The sequence below is a fragment of the Marmota monax genome, unplaced genomic scaffold, assembly GCF_021218885.2.
Source record: "Marmota monax isolate L192 unplaced genomic scaffold, Marmota_monax_Labrador192_F-V1.1 WCK01_AAM20220418_F8-fsc00040, whole genome shotgun sequence".
NCBI lineage: Eukaryota > Metazoa > Chordata > Mammalia > Rodentia > Sciuridae > Marmota > Marmota monax.
In genome coordinates, this window is record NW_026692782.1 from 11,869,652 (window position 1) to 11,895,214 (window position 25,563).

A 25,563-nucleotide genomic window follows, 5' to 3' on the forward strand; every position below is an offset into this window, starting at 1 on the left:
CACCAGCACCAGGGAGAGGTGAGGGAAGTGGTCAGAGGCACATTCCCACGCTCTTGTTTCCCAAAGCCTGAGCCTCAGGCACCCTGGGCAGATGGTTGCCAGAAAAATACAGGAAGCCCAGTTTGGATTTCAGATAAACAACAAATAATTTGTTATGTGTTCCACTTATTACACAGAACATACTTAGATTAAAAACTTTTTCATTGTTTAACCAGATTTCAAATTTAATTGAAATTGAATTGCATCCTGCATTTTTTTTTTCTTTCTTTTGGGGTCTAAATCTAGCCACCTTCTCTGGATGGAGAGAACACTCAGGAAAGGCCTTGTTCAGAGCAAGTTAGCAAGTGGCAAATTTGCCATGGTTTGGTCAAAACCAATCATCTCCAGACAGAGGAGGGTTAAGGGCTGGCAGCCTGGAATTCTTAAACCCTCACCTGAGAGCCACAGGTCACCAGTGCCACACCTGTTGGCTCCTGTGTGTACTCACTGCTCTTTTTATAACAAGAAGAAAATGAGTCCACCCAAATGTTCCTCTTCTCCATTTACCCTCTCCCTCCAGGTGTTTCAAAGATATTCTCAAGGAGAGCACAATTTTTGATCCCCAACCCCAAACACAATAATAGTAATAAAGCAAATAATAATAATAGCAGCAACAGGACACCTCTGCGGTGCCTTCTGTGTGCCAGGTGCTCTCCCAGGAGCACTATACACATTAAGGATCATATTATGGGGGACTGGGTATATCCCTGGCTCACTGACGGGACGATGGGACCCAGTGCACTACTGGGGAGAAAACTTCTTGGGAGGCAGGGATGAGGTCAAGGTCTTTCCAGGTTCTCTCAATCCCATCTGACTCAGTGACCGTGTACTTGGATTGACCTTGAGAGCTGCAGAATGAGGGCTTGCAGGGGTGTCTCAGGGAAAGGGCAGAGAGAGTCCAGCTTGTTGGATGGGTGCTGACTGCCCTGGTGCTTCCGCAGTGTGGCTTTGTGTCACTCCAGAGCCCTTTCGGAGGCACTGTGTCTGGTTGGAGCCTCTGCACCACAGGGATCGTGATGGCTGTAGAGGAATTCTGGTCTATGAACCTGGGAAACTTTGGCACGTGTGCATGTGTGTGCACACCAGTGCATGTTTGTGTGTGTTCACGTGCATGCCACGGAAAAGGCTCATGGGTAAATTGATGTGTGGCAAACACAAGGGGACAAGGGGCCTTCCCCATTGAGTGGGACAGGAAGGAACCTGGGTGACAAGGAGGGAATTGAAACCAATCACGAGATCAGGGCAAGATGATGGAAAGAAATCCCCTATACCCTGAGAGAGACGAGGCTCCCCTCACACAGGAGCACAGGCCTGCCTGCTCAGAAGCTGCCTTCTATCTGAGCTCAGAGTTGTCCCTGGTGCCTCAGGATTGTTCCCAGCCCCATTTCCGACAACCCTGTGGTTCTCGGGCTCCTTGGGCAGCTGTGGCACCCAGACCCTGTGCTGGCTAGCCTCGGGCCACTTCCTCCCCTGGCTCACCCAGGACTCCTTAAACACCCCCCACCACTCTGTTTCCTGCCACAGAGGGCGAGAGGAACTGACCCTGAGCAAGTTCTAGAAGGAAGAGGGGTGAGTCAGGCCCTCAGGGGTGTATGGGGAGAGATGGGGAGCTGTGGCTTCTGTGGTCGCAGCTCAGAGGAAAGCCCCTTCCTGTATGGCACTGCTCTGTCCCCGAGCTGCAGGGAAGCTGCTGCCACGCAGGAAGAGGGCTGTGTCTGTGCCAGGGCCACTGAACTTGCAGCCAGGCTGGACTCTACCTGGGACAGGGCAGGGGCGGTGAGTGCACTCCAGAGGCCTCTGGGGGAAGGCAGCCTGCCAGTCTGTCTCTTGAGCTGTACAGTGGCAGCAACACAACGTCCTGGGCTCCTCGGGTCGGGGCTGCCGCATGATGTGTAGGTTGGTCCCTGCAGGACCCATTTCTGCAGAGCCAGCTGCACACCCTGCCTCGAGGCCGTTCCCTTCCCTTGCTGGTCAGTGCCACTGGAGACCTTCTTAGGTGAGGGCTGTTGGATGCTAGAGATGTTTGGGCAGGAGGGGGTTGGGGGACAGCTCATTTAAAGCTTGGGTGTTTCTGAGCCAACATTCTGTGCCTGACCTCCCGTCCGACACCAGGTGGAAGGAAGGACCCCTGTCTCTAGCAGTGGGGGTGGCCTCGTTCTCTGATTCTCAGTCCTAGGGACAGCCATGGCTGGATGTTTGGAAATGACTCTGGAGGATGTCTTGGCAGTCACTCTTTCTACTTCCAGGTCCTGAATCTGAGGGGCTGGCTCTGCACAATTTGGCTTATCACACGATCCCCCTAGCTAGCTCCCTTGGGCCTGTGGGGGCCAAATGGGCCTCCAAGAGACTGAGAAGGGGATGTGCCCCCTTGTATTGTCCTGATTCCCCCAGGCTCAGGAGAATGCGTAGACAGCTCCTCTGCTAGAATGCACATGCTCAGTTGAGGGGACCTGGGAGGCAGGGTCCCTTAGCTAACACTGGCAGCCATCCCTGGGCCTCTGTCAGGCAAGTGGGATGAGGTGCTTTACCCAGTCTCACTCCTGCCCTCAGTGACTTTCTAACATAACACAATCCACAGAGGACAAATAAAAAACTGGTCCTTGGAAGGGAGGCCTTGGCCAACAGCTGGGGCCCTTGACAGATGCTCACAAGCCCTTCCGTGGGCCAACTCTTAGGCTTTTCACCAGCAAAGGACAGTGCTTCCTGACCCCTGACTTGCCAAGGACATTCCCCACCGGACTTGTCACTTGTCCTTTGAGGGCTCTGAAGTGTTTCCCTGTCAGCCTGGGGACTGGGACTGGGGACTGGGAAGACAAGGGTGCTCTGGAGGGACCTGGGCACCTGTCCCCGAGCTGCCCTGTCCCCCTGGGCAGCCTCCCTCTTCCCTGCTCTACTCTCCTACTTGGCAGGGCACTGCTTCTTGTCAGGGGACGGTGGCCCTGAAGAAAACAACAAGAATTCAACTCCAACCTAATAACCGCCCCACACAGGGCCCGGCTCAGGTCTGTAATTTGTCTGGCTCGTCTGGAGCTGGCTGCGGTGATAGAAGCGTGATGCCTTTCTCCTGAGATTAATGATGTCCTGGTGGTGGTGGGCGGGAGGCCCGAGCCTTTTATTTTTTGTGCCATTAAATGACATCCAGAGACTTTCACTCAGGAGCTGAAAAGCCCTCGTTCCATCACATCCGATTACTCCTGGAGAATATTTGCTGAGTGGCTGATCCTGAGGCTCCAGAGGCTCCAGAGGCCTGAGGAGGTGACACTTGGCCTGTGGTTGGCGTGAGAGAGCAGGGAGGCTGGGGCAGTCCCAGGGTGGTGAGGGGCTACCAGGTCTCCTCTGAAGAAGAGAACTTAGGAGAACTGGAAAGCGGAAGGATGATTCCTACCTGTCCAGCCGGTAGATCACCCAGGCCTCCCTTCTCCATCTTGAGGCTGAGGGTGAGGACCGGGAAGGGAGACAGAGAAGGAGGCCCGAAAGCTGCTAAGGTAGCTCCCAGTTATCAACTCCAACATTTGGTAGTGGCAAAGGTTGGCTGGGACTTGGGGATTCTCTGTTGTCTCCCCATGATCTGTCTGATGTTCCTTGGGGCAGCTGATGCGTGGCTGGGTGGGGGCATACTTCTCCAGGACGTCTGCCTCATGCCTATAGAGATTTCAGGCAGTTTCTAGCCAGGGTGCTTGTCTGAGTGTTGCCCAGATGGCCCCAGCTGGGTGGCTGCCAGGACCCTAGTCCTACCGGCCCTGCTAGGTGGGTGGGGCCCTTCGGAGGCAGAAGAGAGCAGCCTGCCGCAAGCCCACACGGTGATCAGGGGTGGTCCCTGGGGGTCTGGTGCTGGGCCAGGTGAACCACCATGGGAGGTCACGGCGGGTGGGGTGGGCTGTTTTGCAGTGGGCTGGGTGTGTTTGTGTCTGTCTGTGTGTGAGCTGGAGGGGGCCTGTCTGAGGGTGCTCTCCACGCAGGGCACCTTTCCCTCTGGGCCTCTTCCCTCCAAACTTCCCTATACTCTACGTGCCCCTCGCTCCTCAGGTCCCTGGAGTTCCTGCCAGTCAAAAGCTTCCCACTGCTGATGGCTGCTTGGGGCTCTGGGGCCCTCCTGTCCTTGGCCCCATTATGCCCCATGTTTCACTCACCTGGGAGCCCCGAGGCCTTCGATGCTACAAGCAAGTCGTAAGCCTCACTGTATGGCAGGCCTCTGCCTGTTCCTTCTAATCCTGAATCCATATGGCCTAGAACCCCAAGGATCCTTGCCTGCCACCCTTATCCTGTTTTGCAACAAGTGAGCTTTCCCTCCAAAGGCTTCTGTGTGCCCCTGTGAGGGGGTAACCGAGCCATCCCTCTAGTCCCTGCCCAGGCACTGTGGCACGATCTAGTCCCTGCCCAGGCACTGTGGCACGATCCTGGGCCCATGGCCTTGGAGTGGCTCTGAAGCAAGCTTTGGCATTTGATCTATCATGGGACAGAGAGAGAATTTTCCCAGTTCGTTCACCAGAGGATCATGAACACAGCTTGTCACCTCTGGGTGAGGCGACTGGAGTGTGGCATGGTGCAGACCACAGCTCTCCAGGAGCTCAGCCACAGCTTTTTACCTGAGGGAAGGACAGACTGTCTGCAGGAAGGCACCCAGACACATGTCCACCCTCCTAGCAGCCCTACCTTTTGGCCCCTTGCCTGCACACTGCTCAGGGCAGCAGGATGCAAATTCTCCCTGTCTATCCCTGGCCCGGGGCCCAGAAGTCTGGTGGTCTGGGTGGAGGGAGAAGGTGCATTGTGGCAGTGGGAAGAGCCCTTCCCCAGGACTTAAGAAGATTGGTCAGCTCTCAGCTGCAGACCTTTGGTCAATCCTACCTCTCACTGTTCTGGGCTTCAGTTTTCTTGTTTGCCCCCAGGAGATGTGGCAGCTGTCCTGCCCACCTAATATGGTGGACAAGGCTTCAGTGAAGGGCAGGGCAGGCTGGTGGCCCTGCCTGCCCGGAGTTGGGACAGGGAAGACATTTGGCCTGGAGACTGTCATTTGTGGACACCGTCTCTTCAGGTGCTGGAGAGGTGGCCGTCTCTTCAGGTGCTGGAGGAAGTTGACGAACGTGGGGGTGTGAGAATGTTCAGATCCATATGTGTGTGCGGGGAGACGGGCACAGTGACAGGTGGTGAAAGGAAGGAAGGCAGAGGTGAGCTCCTCTCTCAAGGAATTTACACTTCGTGGTGGAAGAAAGGCTGACAGGTGCAGAATGGGATTTAGTGGCAAGGCAAAAAAGATAGAGGCAAGGTGCCCAAGGAGGCCCAACAGAATGTTATGAGAGGGGACACAGCGGGGGGGACACTAACAGGAGAGGGCAGCGCCAGGCTTGGCTAAGAGGGAACAGAGTTTAGCCCAGGGGTTATTGTGGATATTCACAAGGAAGTGACAGGTGTCCTCAAGGCAGGCAGGGCCTTCCAGGACTGGGCGATGGAGAAGTGGGGTGTCCAGGTCAGCAGGCAAATCTGTAGTTGGGTGAGGTTGTGGGTGGCTTGACATGAATATAAAGCAGGGGTGTTCTGGCAACGTGTGGTGCATGTGAAGGCTGCTTGCGGGGTCCCTCAACGGCTTCTGTTGTTCCTCTGGAATCTACAAAACTCTGTCTAGAGGCCAAATCTGAAGCTGCTTCTTAGAAAACATGTAGGGGGACCATGAAAATCACAGATGAGCCCAGAGGCCAGAGCTGGGACTTTGGGTGTGAGGAGGATGCAGAGGAAGGACAGGAAGCAGAGGTGGAAGTCTAGTATATCAGAGGCCTGAGGTAACACTAACCTAAGCTGAGAAGGCAGAGTGTGGCCTTTGGGACAATGACAGTGCAACAGGGCCAGCTCTTGTCAGAGGCAGCGTTCAGGCCCTATTGGCTTCAGGGTTGCCTGTCCTTCCCCCATTTGCTTAAGCTGCTTGGATGTCTACCTTGCTCTTTGTGAGTGCCAGCTCCCCACGGGCTACACCATGGTGACACACATGTCCAAGAAAGTAGGGACAGGTGGTTCCCTTGTCTACTACCAGCACCCGGCACCATGTAGGATCTAGGTGGTGGGAAATGTGGGCCATGGAAGGAGGGGGAGGGGCATGACCATGGGTGCTTCCTCAACCAGAGGCAGGGTAGCTGGTCCTGGTGGCCCACTTGCTAGGAAGCCTCATGGGAGGCAAATGTTGAGTTGGCTAGGGGAGTCAGACCTTGTCCACTCTCTGCATATGTGTGGCAGCACAGAGTTGAGAAGAGCCCGGGAAGGAGTGAGCACACCAGTCCTGGGTCATTGAGCCGCGAACAGCTCGTCCAGCCCCTCACCCTGATGAGGTAAAAATCAAGATCCGGGGATGCAAGGTGGCTTGTCCAAGGTCACACAATGGATGTTTGAATGTCCATTAGGGTCTGTAAACAAGTCAAGATGGCGCCTGGCATTTTGCCAGAGGGAATAATTTATGAAGTAATGCCAGCGAGCCATTAAGTGTGGAGAGTCCTTATTGGTTGACTGCTGTATCTAGTTTATGTTAATTAAGATAAGCTGTGTGGAATGTATATATACCCCTCCTGTCCTACAATAAACGGCTCCCACTCCTGCTGTATCAATCTACACAAGTTGCTCGTCACCCCCTGGGTCATTTTGCTGCAGCCGGACTGCGGCAAATGTCAAAATGTCCTCAGTTGCTGACCACATATCTTGTCCTGAGTTACAGGACAAACAGGAATCCTATGGAGATCTCACCTCCTTGGTCTTGAGCAATGCCACCCTGTCACCTATATAGATGGTCCCGACAGGTTCAATTAGAATAATCTTGAGCTCTCTTCTCACCCTCAGCCTGTCATTTACATGTGAGTCCCAGGGAAGGCAGGGGTCTGACTAGGACGAGAACATGATTCTAGACTGGCTCTCTACCATGTTTTTTTCAGTGAGCTGAACACTATACCACATTGAGAACCTTTAGGTTACTTCAGTTTCGAAACCGCTTTGCCAAAGTTTCTTATAACCTCTCAGCTAACCATCTATGTTGATGCCCCCTATCCAGCTTCCACAGCCTGACCTTTCCCCTTCAGTCTCTAGAAGCCATCCCTGATGTCCCCTCCCTTCACAGCTCCATTCCCATGGAGAGAAAACTAGACCAAGGCAGGTCCTGGGGCCTGTATTCATTGGCAGGGCCCCAGGTCCTGGCCTCTCGAGTGCTGGTCCAGATTGGGGCTGCACAGATCCCCAAGCACTGCCCAGCTGCTGCAGAGTGTGCCAGGCACTCTGCACTGTGATGTTGAGCAAGGACTGCTGCTTCTGCTTTTGCAATCTCTCCCACTGCCTCACATCCCTCTGCCTCTGGTGGCCCCCTGTCCTCTCTCTCTCGTCACTCAGTTTGGTTGTCTCTAGAGTGACATTCCTGGGTGGCTTCTCCTGTTAACATCTCTAAAGGCTTTCCTTGGTCTACCTGCCAATGCTACAGGTTCTCTGCAGGACTGTCAAGAACCTCTACAACCTTCCCATTTTCTCACATTTAAAATAAAAATCTTTGCATTTCTGGTTTCCCCAGCCTGGAGCTCCCTGCTCCTTTACTCAAGGATGCGATTCTCTTTCTGTGAGGTCCAGCCCTTGTCCCACTTGGAGCCTCAGGGCCAAAGACATCTGTTGCTCCTCTGCAAATGATCATCTCATTTTCTAGGGAGGAAATTGAGGCCCAAAGAGGATCATGGATTCACCCCAAAGTGGATCATTGATTCACCCCAAAGTCACATCACTAGCTAGAGAGTGGGAGAAATATTTCCTCACCCTACAGTGAAACACCTTTTCCCCCTGCCTGCTGAAGAGGCATGCTGTCCTGGAGAACAGAGGAACCTAGGAAGGGAAAGGACCTAAGCCCACTCGGTGATCTCCTGTGCCCTCAGGGTCATGACTGAGCACTTTAATTACAAGCTGCTCCATATTGTTATTTAATCAGTTCCAAGTAAGCAGCTTGAGGGCAGGGAAAATGCCCGGAACGTGGGGATTAGGTTTTCTCAGAAGCCCCCAGCACAGGGCTAGGCACCTGGAAGGCTGTCCTAGGGCAAGACTGGTACCTTGGCTGCGGCTTCCATCTGGGAAGGTCATTTTCTTGCTTTCATTTCTGGCAGCAAATAAAGCAGCACAGGAGCCCAAGGGACTGCACCCAGATGTAAGTTTTCATGAGAATGGAAGGTGGGTCGTGTGTGTGTGTGTGTGTGTGTGTGTGTGTGTGCATACATGTGCACAGGAACGGTGGTTTGGGCAAAAGTCCACAGGGATTGATAAAGGGTCTTAGGACTGATGGATATCCAGACTCCTGGCCTTGCCACCTGTGACCCAGGATGACAGGTGGCCTTTGCTGGGCCCTCTCATCACTGTGTTTTCTGGAGGTTGGCAGCCATCAGATCAGGAGCCCCAGCTTGGCAAAGGTGGGCAGTGTCTTGGGCATACACAGCCTCGCTTTGTTCCTGGCCCCTGTCACTGCTCCTCCTAGTATCATCTAATCCTCTCTCTTCCCCTCTCCATTCTGCTCTTTGAAGGAAGCACCCAGGAGAGGCTCTTGGGTGTGACCCTGTCTGAGCATCTCCATGCAGGGCTTCTGCTTTGGGACCTGGCATCTAACGGGGAGTGTCTGAGACACTGCCTCACTCTATGAGAATCCCCTGGGGGGTGGGAACATCCTAGGCAAAGGTGCTAGTTCCTGGCCCCTGGAAGTCACAGTGCCTGAGCTGGTGGAAAGGACTTCCTGACATCTTTGGTGAGATTGATTCCCAGGATGCTGGAGAAATTTGTCTTGGCCTGGAAAAGATGCAGTTTTTCTTCCTTCTCTGTATTCAAACTTCAAAGTTTGTCTTTGCTAAAGCCATTTAAAGAGATTTGCAGGTTGGCGAGGTGTAAGGGCACCTGGAGAGGGTTCACGGGTGGAAAGGTCCTCTGGGAGGCCTCTGATTGGTGGCCCCTGGTAGGCATACGTCTGAGCCAGTGCTTTTCTGGACTCCACATTCCCCTTCTCCGGGGCCTCAGGCATCAGGGTTGTGACAATACCTGCACCAGCTTCTCAGTGGGTGGATGTTGGTCAGGGTCACTGGGTGAGAGGAATTGGTTGATGACATCCACCCTCCCACTCAATTTCCTGACAGCCTAGGAGATGTGCTCTTTGTACCCTCTAATGTCACTTGTACATTCTACACAGCTCTCCCTGTCCTAAAACTGGGAGGTGATAGAGTGCATAAGGATTACTTTACTTCCTATGCCCCCAAGAGAAATCTAGGACTGTGGGGGGCGTGGCTCACACAGTTGAGTCACCTGCAGTGGGTTGCTGTGGCCAGCTCCACAGCTCCTCCTGCTTCCTGGCCCTGGTGGCTGGAGGACTGAGGCCAGGCAGGTTGGGTTAGTCTTTAGGAGGTTCGGGAAATGGGTCCTGTCCAGTGTCTGAGGAGAGCTGTTCAGAGAGGCTGGTGGAGGGGGTGTGGCTGAGGAAGTCTTTGCCCCAGCACCCAGATGGCAGGGCAGACCAACCAATTAGCCACCAATGAAGATAGACCGGCAGGGTGGCATTCCAGGGCCCTCTTGCTCAGATCAGCCTCAATTATAGGGTACAATTACCTGCTGAGGTGTTGTGGGGTATTTGCCTGCACATGCCACACAAAGTTTCGGGGGTGCTTCTTGGTCTTTGGGACTTACTTTTGGGAGAAGACCATATCTGAGGTCAATGTCTCCTTTAGGGCCCCTCATTCCAGTTCACTCCCAAAGAACACCACTTTTTGACCCCAGTCTCCTTGGCTCATGGGTGGGGGTCAAGGTCCCGATAGCCCCACAAACGCATGAAGGTTCAGTTTTACCCAGGAGTCCACCCTGGCTGTAGTGTGAAGAACGCCAAAGCCTCACCTCGAGATTTGCTTTCACTGGGAAGAAGAGAGATGACCTCGTTCCTTTCTTGAAGATAGACTAACAACTGGTAGCGATGGAAGCCACTATTTGCTGGTGGGGAAGGAGGCTTGTAGGCTGCAGGTGGAGAAAGGGAGAGACAAGTGAACTCACATCTCTGCTGCCCAGGGCAGAGCTCCTGCTTCCAGAGGCTGCTGGCTACTCGAGAAAACAAGCCCCTGTGTCTTTCCATGGCCCTGCTGACCTTCCTGGGGCCCCAGATGAAGGTTTACCTGCTGCATGCCATTATGTTTGGAAGGACCTCCCCTTTGGTATTTTCACTTCAGATGTCCATTTTGGGGTCTGGGGTGGTGGAGGAAAGAAGGTGGTCCCGGAGGAAATGCTCCAGGTTGGAATGAAGGTCTGGGGTGCTGCTGTGGCTTCCAGGGCTCACTGGGTCACTGGGTGCTGGTGTTGTCCTGTTTTTGCTCTAGTCTATTCGGATGGATTTCCTGCCTCAAGAGAAACCCATCTTCCCCCGTGAGTGTGTTTGGCAGTGAATTTTTATTTATTTTTTTCAGCATTTCCTTATGAACTCAATCCCCAAAGAAGCCAGTTTCTTGGCTGGGTCTGGAGGATCTGGAAGTGGTTACGGGGGTGGGTGGGACTGGGTTCAAAGGTTTGATCATAGGCGCTGGGGGCACTGGGGAGAAGGTTCGTCTCCCTCCTCTTCACTCTCCCTCTGGGAGACTGGCCTTTTTGGGTGTGGGGGGAAAGTGGGGTGGAGATGTCTCTTATCCTTCCCTTGAGTCTATGCAGGGACCTGGTTTTTGCTGGCCTGGACTGAAACTTCTAAACTGGGCCTCCTTCCAAGAATGCTGTGCCCCCTCCCACTCCCCTCCCCTCTCTCCACCTCCCTCTCCAAGGAGGAGAGTCAGGCGGGAGCCAAGAATCTTCCTGGGGTGGGTGGGGAAGGAGTGTTTGCAGTGAGGATGCTGGTGGGAGGGAGTGGTGGTACTTACGGCCATCCCCCAATTTTCCTCTCCTGACCATTAAACAAAAGAGTGACTGGCTGCTTGGCGCTGTTGGAAGTATTTCTCATTGTGTACTTCCGGCCACTGGGGCCTTCGGTGTGCCAACAGCCAGGGGAATTCCTGACTGTTCATCTTTCCCATCGCAAATCAGATGTGTGTTTGTGTGTGTGTGCGCACACACACATACACACACACACACACTCAGAGAGAACAGAGCAGGGTGTGCCAGGAGCTCTGTGAGTTTGTGTGGTTTAGGGTCTGTAGTGGGGCAGGTGTGAGATGGGAACAGCCCGTGTGCCAGAGCTCTGAGGCTGTGGCAGAGGGTGTGTGTGAATTTGGGTAAATCAGCCTTTCTTCACAATCACCGCCAGTGCTGGGAAAGATTTCTGAGCACGGGGTGCTGAGTATCTCTTTGTGTGAATGAGTTTGGAGGGCAGGTGGGATGTGACAACTTCTGGCCAGGCTGGTGGACATGGGGGTACATGCTATGTACCCTTGAGATGGGCATATTCCATGCTGCCAAAGCCAGATGACCAGGATTCTGTGTGGACAAGTCTGAAGTTGGAAGCCACTGGTGCTATGTCTTTAGGGTAGATGGAGACGACCCCTCTCACTAGGGCTTTCCTAAAGAATCCTCCACTCAGAACCTCCAGAAGTACAAACTGGGGTGGGGGACACAAATGCTGGGGTGCATAACCTTCACTTATGGCATCTGCATCCTCCCCCACCTCTGCAGGTGGGTATGATCTCCATTTTCTGGAAGAGGAACTGGAGGCTGAGAGGTCAAGCCAGGCCACCAGGAGCTGGGATTTGAATCTAGACCTATGTGGGGCCTAAGCCCATGCTGCTTCACAGACCAGGAAGACTTTGTCCTCGGCCAGCTCACCACCTGAGTATCCCCTGTAAATGGAGTCCAGGGCACACCTTGGGAGTGGAGACCCGAGGAAGGGGCCTGGGGGGCTGGGAGAAAGGGAGGGCAGGTCCTACTCCTATTTTATTCTCTTTAAAACAGCAAACTTGTAAGGCACTTGTGCAGATGACATCAGGGTGTACAGGGACCTTTGGGGTTGGTGTTTGCACTTTGCAAAGCAGCACCAGGAAGCTGTGTTACTATGACTCTTATGACTGTCATCGAGACCCTGGCTGGGGGAGGGAGCACTGATGGTCTTACTCACGTGTTAGCACCTGGCCCTGAATATTCCCTTTCTTTATGTCATTGCCCTGAAACGAGAGACAAACAGAGCCATGGTTACTTCTGGGTCAGCGTAGGCCAGCGCCACGTGAGAAGACCCAAGATATTAAGATAGGTGGAAAGCAAATGCTACCATGTTTTAGTCCCCGGGGTCTTCGAAGCAAGATGGAAGAGGAGGCGCAGGATGGGCTATGGGGCTTTAGAAGGAGTCCCCAAGGGGCCTGGGAAGAGAAGACACAAGGTGTCTGAGGGTGGTCTGGAGGTGAAGGACAGACAGCTCTGGGAAATCCTGATAGGACCCCCCCCAAAGGGCTGCCTCATGGTCACTGTATCCTGAGATTGGGCCCAGCAATTGATTGTCAACCTGTAGATCTGGGCGCCTAATTGTTCTCAGGGACTTGCTAACCAGCCCGTCCTCTCAGGAGGGAGAATTTGGCTGACTTTGGAGACTTTCGGCACGTTAGGCCGATGGCATCCTAAGCAACCAGAGGGAGGGGCTGGACGGACTTGCTCGAGGAAGCTCATTCAGCCACAAGCTCTGGGCAGTTTTTTTGGCCTCAGTTTCCCTCCTTCTCCTCCCCCTTCCCTCCACTCCAGTGTCTGTGGGATAATGAGGTGCTCCTGGGGGCGGGCGCTAATTACTGTTTGTGCAGGACTGGGAGATGCTCAGATGAAAGGGACTGGAGCCGGGCCCCTGGGTCTGTGCCACGGTTCAGGACCCCGGGCCATGCCAGGGAGCCCTGCGGCCCCTAGGTGTGGAGTTTTATAGCCTTAATGATGGTGATTAGCATGGTGCTTAATTGATTCTGCCAACACCTAACTGTGCCCTGGCCCCCTTTCCACCCAGCCCTTCCTGGGATGGCTCTTGCCCCTTGCCTCCAGCAGATGCTCATGGGAGTGCGGGAGAATAGGGGAGGGCTGGGAGGCCCCACCTGGGTAGTGGGAGAGAGTTGTTGGTGGGGGTGAGATCCCACCCTGGGTGCCCAGTGGCCCCTTCCAGAACCTACCTGACCTCCCTTGAGGCCGTAGCTCATTCATTACTGTCTTCACCTTTGGAGTTTCCTTGCCAGTATCCCTCTCCCAGTTTGGGTCTAAGTCACTTTTGGTAGGAAGAAGGAGCAGGACACCCACCCCCTGCACCCAAGAGCCCACCACACTTGGTCTTCTGCCCCCTGTGCAGGTGAGTCTCTTCTTTCCATCCTTCTGGCCTCCCTAGAGGGATAGTGAGCACCCAGGAAGTCTTCACCTTCAGCCCCACACATCAGTGGCATGCCCCAGCCCTACTTGGCTGGCACTTCCTCTGCAGTCTCTTGATTCCCCCAATTTGGGCTCTGAAATTGCCCAGGCCCAGATATGGCCAGGGACGGAGAGTAAGGGGTGGAAGCACTCTGAGAGGAGGTCAGGACCCAATAGGGGCCTAGCAGCCACTCTTCCCACCCTAGCAATATCGAGAGAACCAGAGCAGGGGCTGGGGGTGGGGTGGGTGGTGTTGGCCCAGGGAAGCCAGCCCAGCCCACGGCTCTGTTCTGCAGCCTCCTCCTCAGACTCTCCCAGTCATCCTGGGCCAGGCCAGCGGTTTGTTTAAACCAAACAATGGCAACCCAGGCTGCCTGTTTCTCTTCAATTCCCCACAGGCTTGGGTCCCACCCAGAGTGATAAACAGGCCTCTCTCCTCCGGAGGGAGGTGGTGAGGGTGGGAGCTGGGGCCTGTAGGTCAGTGAGCCTTGACCCCAGGGCTGGGCCAGTGTGGAAAGTCTGATTTGCAGCCTTGCTCAGGGCGGGAGGCATCCCCCCACCCTTTCACCCTGGGAGTGTCCTCTCATATACTGGGGCCAGCTTGGCAAAGACTGTATATAAACTCTGGGGTGGGGTCACTGAGGCGAGCCACTGGCCCTTCCTGCCTGCCTTCCCTTCCTAGCTGCCCCACTGGCCCTGTTCTCTGCTGGGGCACAGAGGGTATTTATGCTCTTCCGGGTCTCAAGCTCATCTTATGGACAGACACTGGCTCTTGCTGGCAGAAAGAGCAGGCATGGACCCTGTGGCAGAGAGTTCCACACAGTGAGTGGATAGAGCAACTGTGATCTTCTTGGGTAAATTGATTGGCCAAGCTCCCTTCACTGGTCAGTCCTGAGAGGCTGAAAATTCGGCCATAGAACCAAAACCTGGCAGGGGCCTTAGAAAACGGTATTCTGAAAGGTGAGAAAGTTGGGGTACAGAGAAGTCAAAATAATTGTCCTGAGCCATTTGAGTAGTGAATAGAAAACCTCAGAATGTTCAGGGAGGAAGGGGCCACAGACTCTGAGGCCAGCTGTCTCCAGGGCCTGGGCCTTTTGGTCCACAGTGCTGTCCTGTGTTTAATCCATGAAGTCATGACAAGCCCACCACTGTTCCGGGAGACATGGTTTTTGGAAGACCCTTATTGGTGGTGCAAGAAGTGGACGTAGCTCAATGTAGAATGTGAGCTCAGCAGGCATGAGGTCCTGGGTCCAATCCCCAGCACCAAAAACATAAAAAATAACAGAAAATAAAACTCTTACAAAAACATCCAGACATAGTCTGGGTGGCTGGGGCTGAATGGAAATGCCCACTCCCCCATCCCATATCAGCTCTCCTTAAATTCCTTAGAAAATCATGTCTAGCCTTTGATCACCTTAGAAAGCTGGAACTCTCCAGGGATGGGTGAGATTCAGTTGCAGGAGGTGAGCAGGGAAGTCATAGTTGGCAGCACTGCTCAGGAGCAGAGGCAGGGAATGCCCTGCAGGGGATGGGGTGGGAGCCAGGGTTGGAGGAGCGCAGACACCACAGAGATGGGCTTTGGAAGGAGAATCCTCAGGAGGCTAGAGATTGCTGAGAGCCCCCTACACTTTGGGCCTCCTCCCCTCTACCTGCTACCTCCACCTGCCCCCTGCCTGGTCTCCAGGTGTGCTTGCTTCTCTTTAAGAAGGGCCAACCACCAAACCTCCTTTCCCTTACTGTAGCTAAAGACAGGTTGACATTTTCAAAAGGAACTTGTCTAAATGCTCAGGTTAAAAAAAGGAAATAATTATGGAAATTACAAACAGCGCAGACACAGTTGGGTTTCTGATCCTTAAGAATACCGAAAAGTCAAGGATGGGTTTTTCACAACAGCAGGACAGGGGCACCTGAGGTGTTTGGGAGGTGTACTGGGAGGACATTCAGGGATAGGATGGCTTCAGGGAGGCAAATCTTCCTTTGTAGCATCTTCTGGGGTTGGGGAGTCTGACCCATGATCCTCTTAGCAAGGACATGGAGGAGGAGGGGTAAATTGCTCCTTATAGGCCCAGGATATAAGAAGAGCAGTTGCTCCTTTTTCTTAAAAGTTGGTCCCAGTGTGTGTGTGTGTGTGTGTGTGTGTGTGTGTGTGTATGTGCGTGTGCGCATGTGCATATGTATGTGAATGTGCACATGTACAAATGTGTTTAGGATTCTGGGTACATGCGTGACTCCCTGGCATAGGAATAGGCACAATTTATTCTTACCTCAGGAGAGGAGCTGGGCCCTCTGGACACTTGGGGGGAGTTTCTGCATTTATAGAACCTGCGACTTCCCGGGAGTGGGACCTAGGGCCCCAAGCTGCTAAGGACACAGTCTACATTAAACATCCGCTCCTTGCACCATCAATCTCTCTGAGCTTTAATAAGGGTCTTCCAACAACGATGTCTCCCAGAGGAGTGGTGGGCTTGTCATGACTTGGTGAACTAAACACAGGACAGCACTGTGACCAAAAGGCCCAGGCCCTGGAGCCAGCTCTCTCCCACTTAAGCCCCCACTGTCTCTGTAGAGCTAGTTTGGAACTGGCATGTGAGATGCTTAGGAAAAGTTGGGGCTCCATTGAGGTCACAGCAACCCCATACCAGGATAGGGGTGACACAAGACTGTCTTACTTGTTCTGACTGGTTTGTCTCAGGTCAAATCAAGAGCACAACACTGGAAGCCAGGGGTCTGTTTGTACCCACTATTAGTTTATATCCCTAGCAGGTATTCTCCAGGGCGCTGTCTCCCACCGATTGACCTCACAACACCTCATGTGTAGGAAGGGTAGAGTTTTATCCCTATCAGACCAGAATGAAAGCAGAGGAGCTTCAGCTTCTCCAGGGAAAGGATGCATTCTGCCATTTTTCTAGTCCAGAGACCCTCCTCTTCCGCCCTGGTTAGCCTTGCAGGCAAAGGCTATGTGGCTGGACTTGGCTAGTGAGCTCTGGTGGGTGGGGAAGGGGCCTAGCAGTTGCTGGTCCCAGCACGGATGCTGGCTGTCCTCATTCCCTTTCAATTACCTCCAGGCAACTGCCCGCCCACCTGGGCTTTGAGAAGGCCTCAGGTCCTCACACCGGCTGACCCCCTCGCAGAAGGTCAGCGGCACATTTCTTCGAGCACGGGAGAGATGATTTAATCTCTTCACCCACCTCTTCCCATTTGGACAGGAGTATTCAATCACTCTGCCTGGCTGTGAACCCCGGCCAGAGAGGGAAGTTTCACTTTTTTTGATCTCTGAGAAGGTGGGGGGAGGCATCTGAAGAGGCCTGAACTTGAAAGGTAAGGCTTGGGAGTTGAGGGAGAGTCCTGGGAGAAATGAGCCACAGAGCCCTTGGGCGGAAAATAGAGAGGAGGGGGAGAGAAAAGGGAAAACAGAAACAGAGTTCCAGACTCCCTGACACTGGCACTGGGTGAGAAAGCTCCTTGCTGTTCTGCACAGCTGCCTGCAAGCTGCCAAGTGGCGAAGGATCCAGGGAAAGGCACGGCACTGGGAAGTGCTATCCAGCTCTCTGTGTATTCTGCAATTAACAAAGGGTAAGTGAGTGGAAGGCACTGACAGCTCCCAGGCTCTGGATCCCCAGGGGCCATGGCTGCCAGGCCACCGAACAAATGCTGGCTTGGAGCAGACTCAGTCTGGGAGACCGTGCCTACTCTAAGGGAAAGGCTTCCAGTCAATCAACCCCATGGCCTGCTCTTTTGCCCTGGGATGGAGAAAGGAGGGACCACCACTGAGGTGGGTGCAATGAAGTCCATCCTGGCAGGAAGTGGTAAGAAGGAGACTCACAGATCTGAGACCTGACTGTTTCTAGACCCCAGGGTGTAGGATGGTCAAATATTTTGTGCACCTGTTTCGCTTGAGAAATGTCAAGATCAAAGACTTGATAGGCCTCTTCCCAGAAACCTCATGGGCAGTGGGGACAGCATGGTAAATATCATCTGCTGCTTTATGGATGAGCAGCAGATCCTGGTATCTTGGTACCAATTGGCAACAGGACCCCTGGGTTTTCATTCATAGCTTGGCTTCCAATCTGGAGTTGGTACTTCCCCAGGCAAGTGGGATGGGGTGGGCTGGGACTGAGGGGGGACGATTTACTTCTTGGAGAAGTAAGTATTTACTTAGGATGGGAGGGGCTTTACAAGAGCTTCATCTTTCCTGACACTAGGTTTTCCAAGACCAAGGTCAAGGTCAACGTTGCCTGTGGCTTGAATTTTAATTTTTGCTGTGCTGGACCCAGGGTCTGGAGCATGCTAGGCAAGTGCTCTGCTGCTGAATTACTTCCCTGCCCTCTCTGTGCCTTGAAAAGTAAGGGTTGCCCCAGCCCCCTGTTCCAGGCCATGGTTCCCCAATAAGCCTCACGCTCTGGAGGTTGGGTGTGTGTGTGTGTGATGGTCTCTAGCATGGAGCTGAGGAATGGCGGCTGGAGAGATGGGAAAAGGAATGCATGACTGAGAGGCTCTGTATTGGAGATGGAAATATAAATAAGATGTTCATGGTATCTAGGAGCTCATGGTCTAGTGGGGCAGATAAATCAACAAAGAAATAACTACGACAGGCTCAAATGATTGAGGTCTTACAGGCAACGTCAGAGGAACACAGAGGATGGGAGGTGCAACTGCTTGGATGGTGATCAGAGAGCTATTAACAGGAGGCTACACTCCACACTCTGGGCTTTGAAGGATGCATAGAAGTTTTTTTTTGTTTTCCGATGGACAAAAAAGGGACTGCTTCAGCCGAAGAAGCTGCCTACGTAAGGTCTAAATGTATAAGTGAGATATGAGAAGATCTCCCAGGAATGAGCTGTCTGCTGAAGCAAGAACCAGCGTGCATGTCTGGAAGAGACTCAAAGGAAGGCTAGAAGACAGGTGGGAGGTCAGGCTTGAACGGCAGGCAGTGCTTCTGATTTCTGAGAAGCAAAGCTATCAGCAGGCGGACCCTTGAGTCCATAGATCCCAGGCAAGGCTGTTTCTGTTTTCCAAATGCTCAGCAGCTGTGTCCCAGGAGGGTCACCAGCCCCACAGGCTGGTTGAGCTGCCTCTAGGGTCAAGAAAGCATATGGATGGGGTGAGGCTCTGGGCCACTGCCTGTACAGCAAGTCAGAGAGGATGCAGCTGAGTTCGCCACTCATTAATGGCCCGGCTCAGAGCAGGTGAGTTCAGGATCCCTGGCCCCCAGTCACTGCTCCTTTACAAACAGTAGCTTTTTTGTTTCTGCTCATGAAAGAACAAAACGTTTATTGCAAAAAAAGATTTAAAACACCGAAAAGCACTCAAAAGAAAAATAAATAAAAGCCTGGATTTTACCACATGAACATAAATAACAACTGTCCGGAGAACATCCTTCCTTTCTTGTCACACAGATACCAGCTTCCAGCCCCTGGCTCCTTTGGGACCTGCAATGGCCAGGACTGCCATCTTTCTGTCCTGGGCGACTCTTGCTTGGTGACACTGGCCTCAGTTACTTTCAGTCCCTGAAACCCAGGCAGTAGAATGTACCCCAGGAATTGTGGACCCTTGTTGGTCATGGGTTGCTCATTCTGTGGACATGGCTCAGGGGAAGGGTTAGGAGGAGGGTAGGAAGAAGAAAAGGAATCAAGCATCCGGCATGTGAGAAGACCCAAGATATTAAGATAGGTGGAAAGCAAATGCCACTGAAGATTGCCATTTCTAGATATGCAGGACAAAAGTCAGAGCTTTTGGTGTCAGAATACTCCATTTATCTGTAATCATGAAGGCAACAGGGTATACCTCCTAAGTACATTTCCCCTGATATCTCGACTCTTAATATTAGCTCCCTGACTTCTTTTATCTTAACTATTTTGGATAGCTATCTTATCAAAACACTAGCTCTTATCTTCTTCAACACAGATGTGGAGAAGACCTTACGTAATCTTCCACACCATCACGGTTGTCACAGTGAACAACAGTTTTGCACACTACTACAGCACCAAGCTGTAAAGCTGAAAAGCCAATAAAAAGAACGTGCCATTCAGCCTTCCACGCTTCAAGCTCCCTAGAGGCCAATAATGGAATGTTTACTCAGTGGTCACCACCTAAAGGAAAGGGAACCCCCTTGGGAGAATTCCTGCAGGGTGGCAGGCATTTTGCCAGGCCCTGTGCATGAGTTAGCTCCCCCTGGTACTCCTTTTCAGGAAATTCCCTGCTAAGTGCAGTGGCCCCGGAGACCCCAGCTTGGACGGTGAGGGCCCACTACCCAGTTTAATGTGCAGCCTTTATGGTCCGTCTTCTGGCAGCCACAGGGACTCGGGAAATGGAGACATTCAGCTACAGCAGCCCTACTTGGGTGACTCAACCTCTAACAGGCCATTCTACAGGGCAAGCCAGCCTCAGTCCATGTCATTACCAATTAGCTACAAGACTTTGAACATGCCACTCAATTTCGCAGTGTCTCAGTCTCCATATCTATAGTGATGGTGATGACACAGCCCTGGTTTCCTCACAGAGTTGTGAAGATGCAATTTAGAAATGGAGTGTTCTGGAGTCCCATGGTGCTGTCCAAGCGCAAGGGTCATTACTGAGCTGAGCTCCCTGAGAAACTTTGTCATGAAACGACTGGTGGAGGAGGGAGGAGGGGCCTTGGTGGCTGTGAGCCTCAGAACCCACCCCACCAGCAATCTTTGGCTATGACAGGTCCAAGAAGTTTCCAGGCAGGGTCAACCTTGTGAGGCTAATGGCTGTGCCGGGGGGCTCGGAGGTTACCCAGCTGTGACTGTGGCCCATCCCGCTGGGCCTGTGGCTCACTCTGGGTGTGCGGAGTGAGTGGTGCGTGATGTTTATTAATATGCCTTGATGAGGGGCATTAGTATCTCTTAATGACACCATCTGAGCCTGGCCTCCTCTTTTTCTTGTTCCTTGCTCCTTTCTGTGCCCCCACCCCCCCTTCCCACGGAGACACATACTCTCTCAGGGACACAGAGACACAGGCAGGCTGCAAGGAGGCTCAGGACAGAGGCCTGGGTGGGAGTTGCTGACAAGGGGGATCTATGGTGGAGGTGGGTCCACCCGGGGGCAGGGAGAGAGCCAGAGCCAGGAACCATGAGGGAAGCACACACTTGCAAAACATTGTCGCACATTTCATGCTCACACACATACACACCCACACACTGCCACGTGCTCATAGACTCACACACTTGTGCTCACATGTACCTACATGCCCTACACACTCACCCTGGAAATGTGATCATATACACACACCCACATGATCACACATACACTCACATTTGTGCTCACTTACATACATGTTCACACACTTAAATACAAATGGTTACCCCTCGTACTCACGCAACTTACATATTATACTCAGTATTACACACTCACATATATGCACACATACACATGTTCCTATACTTAACATGCACTGTGCTCACACACTCACACATGTTTTCTCTTATGCTCACCTACACCCTCATGTATGCATACACACACATAAATGCACGTATATGCATATAAGTACACACACTCACACCTGTGTTCAAGTGCACACTAATGCACAGATGATCACACACTGGCCCCCTCCATGGGAGGAGCAGGGAAGTTGGCATCTGGGAAGAGGCCATGGGATTAGAAGTGGGTGTGGGACTCTCTGGCCCCTGGAAGGGCACCAGGACAAACAGACAACTGATTGGGACTGAGGTCTGAACAGGTTTTCTCGGCCAGCCTGTTCCACTGCAGGTGTGAGGGTCGTGGGCTGGGAGCTATAGAGGCTGGCAGGAGCCATCATCTAGGAGGCAGCAGGGCACTGGACTGGTCTTCCTTCCAGCCTGCATGTGGGAGGCTGCAAGAAATGATTAGGAAAGGGGTGCAGTTAATCCCCAAAACAAACAGAGCTTGGGAAACTGCAATGCTCTCCATCTCTCATCCCCAGCACCCCATTTTTCTGGCTGGGTGGCCGCACCCCTAGGAGGCAAGAACAAGGGAGGGCCCTAACTCTGGCTGGACAGAGGTTCCCAGCAGACCCCTGGCACCCACCTGGCCTGGGCTGGAGCCCATGCCTGGGGCTTCTGGGGACTATAATTTCTGCCTCAGGTGCCCCAGGTTCCACAGTGTCTGGCCCAGTAGTTCTCTGCCTCTCCTCTAGTTGGCTGAGAGGTTCTCCTCAACCCCCAGCCCTGAGCCATCCCGTCCTGCTCTCACTGCCAAATGGAAATGGTCAAGGATCTCCAGGCTGCACGGCCCTCCCCACTTCCCATGTAAGAGAGGAGGGTCCTCCCTGAGATTCCCAGCCACACAGGCTGGGGTAGGGGATGGAGTGGGAGGAGGGGCGCCGCCCTTAGGAGCCTCCCCAGGGCCTCACTGGGGAAGAGCTGCCAGAGCTGGGAAGGGGAATCAGATTCTGGGTTCCCTTTTCTGCTCTTCCCCCCTCCTTTGCTCCGTTTTAGGATTCCGTCCTCTGCTCGGCTGGAGAGAGCTGCTTCTCTTCCTCACCACCAATGGGCCCAGGCCTGGCTGCCTCATGAACAGGGAGGAGGGAGGACAGGAGAGAGGAAGGAAAGAAGCAGAGAGGGAGGAGGGAAGGAAAGAAGAGAGGAAGAAGAGAAGAACCCAGTGGAAGAAAGGTCAGGAACACAAGAAAAGGCGCTGGCAAGAGTGGGAGGCTCTGCGAAACCGGGTGACAAGGAGCAGAGATAGTCCAAGCCCCGTTTGAGTCCCGTCTTGCTCTTCTGAGGACTGACAGTGAGCCTGCTGGAACCCCAGCACCTTGCTACTCCAAGTGCCTGTCCTCACTAGCAGCAGCCCACCTGGGACGGGAGCTCCTTAGAAACGCACCATCCCGGGCCCCGCTCTAGGCTCTTGAATCAGGATCTTTGTTTTGACAAGAACCAGAGGTGATTCACACACACACACACACACACACACATCAACTTCTTGACACACCTGCCCCAGACCTGCCTGATTCCTTGGGGTCTCTGGGCCCAGGAAAGAGACTGAATCCTCATCAGACATGTGGTGGCAGTGATGGTGGGAACCCTCTGAGCCTTTATCTGGATTGTGCCCCCTTTCCCGTCTCTTATAGAATTTGGCTCCCTGGGATGACGCTTCCCCCAGCAGGACCTGGCTGACCTTCAAGTCCCAAGGTGGCCCTGGCTGTCAGGTGAGGTGGTTCAGTCAGGTGGTCAGGGGCAGTGAATTGTGTGGGAGTCAGCAGGGCAGGGGCTAGGGGGGGCAGGGCCCCTCCTCTCCCTTCTCAGACCCAGGATGCTCTGAGCCTTTGAATTCCTGGGTAGGTAGGGTGCTCTGCTTGATGGGTGCCCAGGGGTATTTGTGGGCTCTTTTGTTAGTGGAGGGTACCAGGAATTGAACCCACTGAGCCACATCCCCAGCCCTTTTCATTTTGAGACAGGGTCTCGCTGAGTTGTTTAGGATCTTGCTAAATTGCTGAGGTTGGCTTTGAACTTTCCATCCTCCTGCCTCAGCTGCTAGGATTACAGGTGTGTGCCACTGCACCTGGTTCTGTTTGTGGGCTCTAGATAGCCACTGGTGCGCCTTCCTCAGACCATGCTCCTCAGTCCCACCCTATGTGAGGAAGGGGAAGCCTGTTCCCAGGTAGGCGGGGACCTTAGGGGTCTGGGGAAGGAGAGAGACAGGAACAGAGAGCTGCTGCTATAGTAGCCTATAGATCAGAGGAGGCATGTGGAGTGGCCTAGGTTTAGGGTCACAATGTGCTCCAGGGCCCTGGTCCCAGAAGGACCCCCGAGGCCAAGCCACTTCCTGGGTTTTCTCTCTCTCTCTCCCCCAAGCAACTTGCCACCTGGGGAACTGCTACTCTCCCTGAGCTGAGGCAGGGCCTGTGTGGGGGCCTTTTTATCTCCGCCTGCTTGTGATAAACTGGGCCCAGGGGAGGATGGACGTTGCCCACCAGGGCCCTGCTGGGTTCCGAGACCAGGCACTTGACGGCCAGGTCCAGGCTTGCTCTTATTCTATTGTGTCACTTTTAACAATGCAGATGCCAACCTGGGAGTTTGGGAATTACAATGAAAAAAATAATCCAGATTAGGAGTAAAGTCCACCCTGACCTTACAGTTGGTCCCATAGGTCTCTGCAGTATATTGGGAACCGACACATTGCTGAACAGCAGGGTGAATCTGGGTGGCCATTTGTTAGGGCAGCTCAGGGCCAGAGGCTAGGAAGGTTTGCGTGTGGAGGAAGCCTAATCACCCCCTGCAGGCACAGGGCTCAGCTCAGGGTAGTTCGTGGTGTTTGGCACACAGCACCCCCCACCCCTCCCGCCATAAGGAGCATCCTCATTCTCTTTCAAAGTGTTGAAATCATCTTTGCACAACCTTGAAGAGGGCCTGGCCATTCCAGGTGATGGTGCCGAGGGGCATGAGCAGATGGGAGGAAAGGCCACTGGGTAACAGCAGAGGAGAGCCCCAAAGGGAGTCAAGGGACAGCTACAAACTCCTAAGGCCTCCTGGTCCCTCCTGGTGTGAGGCTCACCCCATCTCTTTGCAGTCACAGTCCACCATGCTTCGTCCCCAGAGGCCGTCCAGTGAGGAGCCTGGGAGTGCAGAGCGTCTAGGCAAAGCCGCAGGGACTGAGTCAAACTTCTCCACTGAACTTTCTGTGGTAAACAGCTAATTGCCTTAGCGACAGTGGCTAGGGTAGACAAGCAAGGGGCCTTTAATGAATGCCAAGTGACGGCTGATTAATCCGCCTGCTCTGGAGGCCCGCTCCTCTCTGTGGGCTCTGGCCACGCTCCATTCAGCCTCCATGGCCTGCACCAGCAGGGTGGCCTCCAACATATTACCACTGGCACTTCCATCTCTCTGGCCCCCAGGCCTGAGGTCCTGCCGTGCCTGAGGCTCTGTAGTCACCTCTCTGGGGACGAGAAGCGGACAGACTGCAGGGGAGGACCCACCAGCTGCTCAGTGGGATTTGTGCGAAGGGATTAAATTTAGGAGGTGAGCAGGGGCACTGCTCAGGCCAGAGCAGGTGGTTGGTTTTTCAGCCATGTGCTGACCGTGGTCTTGAGTAAGTGGCCAGGCTAGGAGATCCTTGGCCTTGTGGGAAAAGGTAAAGAGAGAATGAGGGGCTAGAACAGAGTCTTTTTTTTTTCCCAGTTCACATGCCCTGCCCTCACTCCTGGCTTATGCCAACTCATCCCCACTTAGTTTGCTGTGAGCTCCTTCTAGGTGGACAGCCCATAGGGCCTGGTAGGGGGAAGGAGGGCTTCCTGAAAAGAGCGGAAGAGAAGTTCTGCAGATAGCAGTGCCTCTCAAGGAAGTCAGGGAGAGCTATGGGCTGGGGTGGCCTCTCACGCTAGACTTGGGATCTGAATAGGGTCTCCCACTCCCCAATAAGCCCCAGGCCTTTATCATACCCTCAATGAGCTGCTTGACCCTCCCTTGGTCTGCCCGGCTGCAGGGGGAGAAGGAAGCTTGCCTGAGGGGCTGTGAGAGTCAGACCTAAGAACAGAGGCTTCTGACCCCCTCCTGGGCAGGACCCCTTGCCTGGAAGTGGAAGCAGAGCTCCTCTTTGCAGGAGAAACCCCTTCAGTTTCTATTGCAATAAAGAAAGGGCCCGAGTTCTCCCTGCAGCCTCTAATGATGGGGTTGGGGTGTAATGAATATCTGCGAGCTCATAAAACAGGCTAATGACGGGCCTCATTTCATGGACACCTTTCATCCTCACTGTTCCCAAAGCAGAAGGGACTGTCCTGGGGGCCGAGGCTCAGAGCCTGATGACAGCCAGGGCCACAGCTGTTTGGGGTTGGGGGCCATGGATTCAGGAGGTACCTTTTCTGTCCATGCTTTTATCCTGTTCAGACAGCCTGCGGACTTGAGGTGGATGGCTAAGAACCCAGCCTCAGGAAGTGGGCAAAGGCAGGGGACAGGAATGGAGGACACACAGACACCCGGATTCTTAAGAATGGAACACTTGAGGCAGAAAGCCCTCGGGCTGCACCATGCTCCCTTCCCCTGGCCAGGTGCTGATAGGAGTTCACTGAATCATCTTAGCTGCCATCCAACACCTGAGAAGGGCTAGACTCTGGGAGGGAGGGGCTGGCCTGCTGATTCACCAGCAGCACCTGTGTTTTGCTTGGGAGGTCTCCCGTTCAGGGACCAGCCAAGCCTGACCCTGTTTGGCTTCCTAGAGCTTGGTGAGCTCACAGCCCCGGGTGTTGTGGCAGCAGGCCAGTGTGACCTGCCATGCAGGAGG

The 25,563-nt window shown here is 53.6% G+C and overlaps 1 protein-coding gene across 1 annotated transcript in view; it reads right to left on the reverse strand.

The window, feature by feature from the left end:
- The window catches only part of Pebp4 (phosphatidylethanolamine binding protein 4), a 194,687-nt gene that overhangs the window by 1,092 nt on the left and 168,032 nt on the right, over positions 1-25,563 (reverse strand). Inside the window, exons 6-7 of the mRNA XM_058580428.1 lie at positions 12,095-12,140; positions 9,907-10,023 (exon numbers count right to left, since the gene is read on the reverse strand). Coding sequence (XP_058436411.1) covers positions 9,907-10,023; positions 12,095-12,140 — 163 coding nt within the window. The remainder of the gene's footprint in view (positions 1-9,906; positions 10,024-12,094; positions 12,141-25,563) is intronic.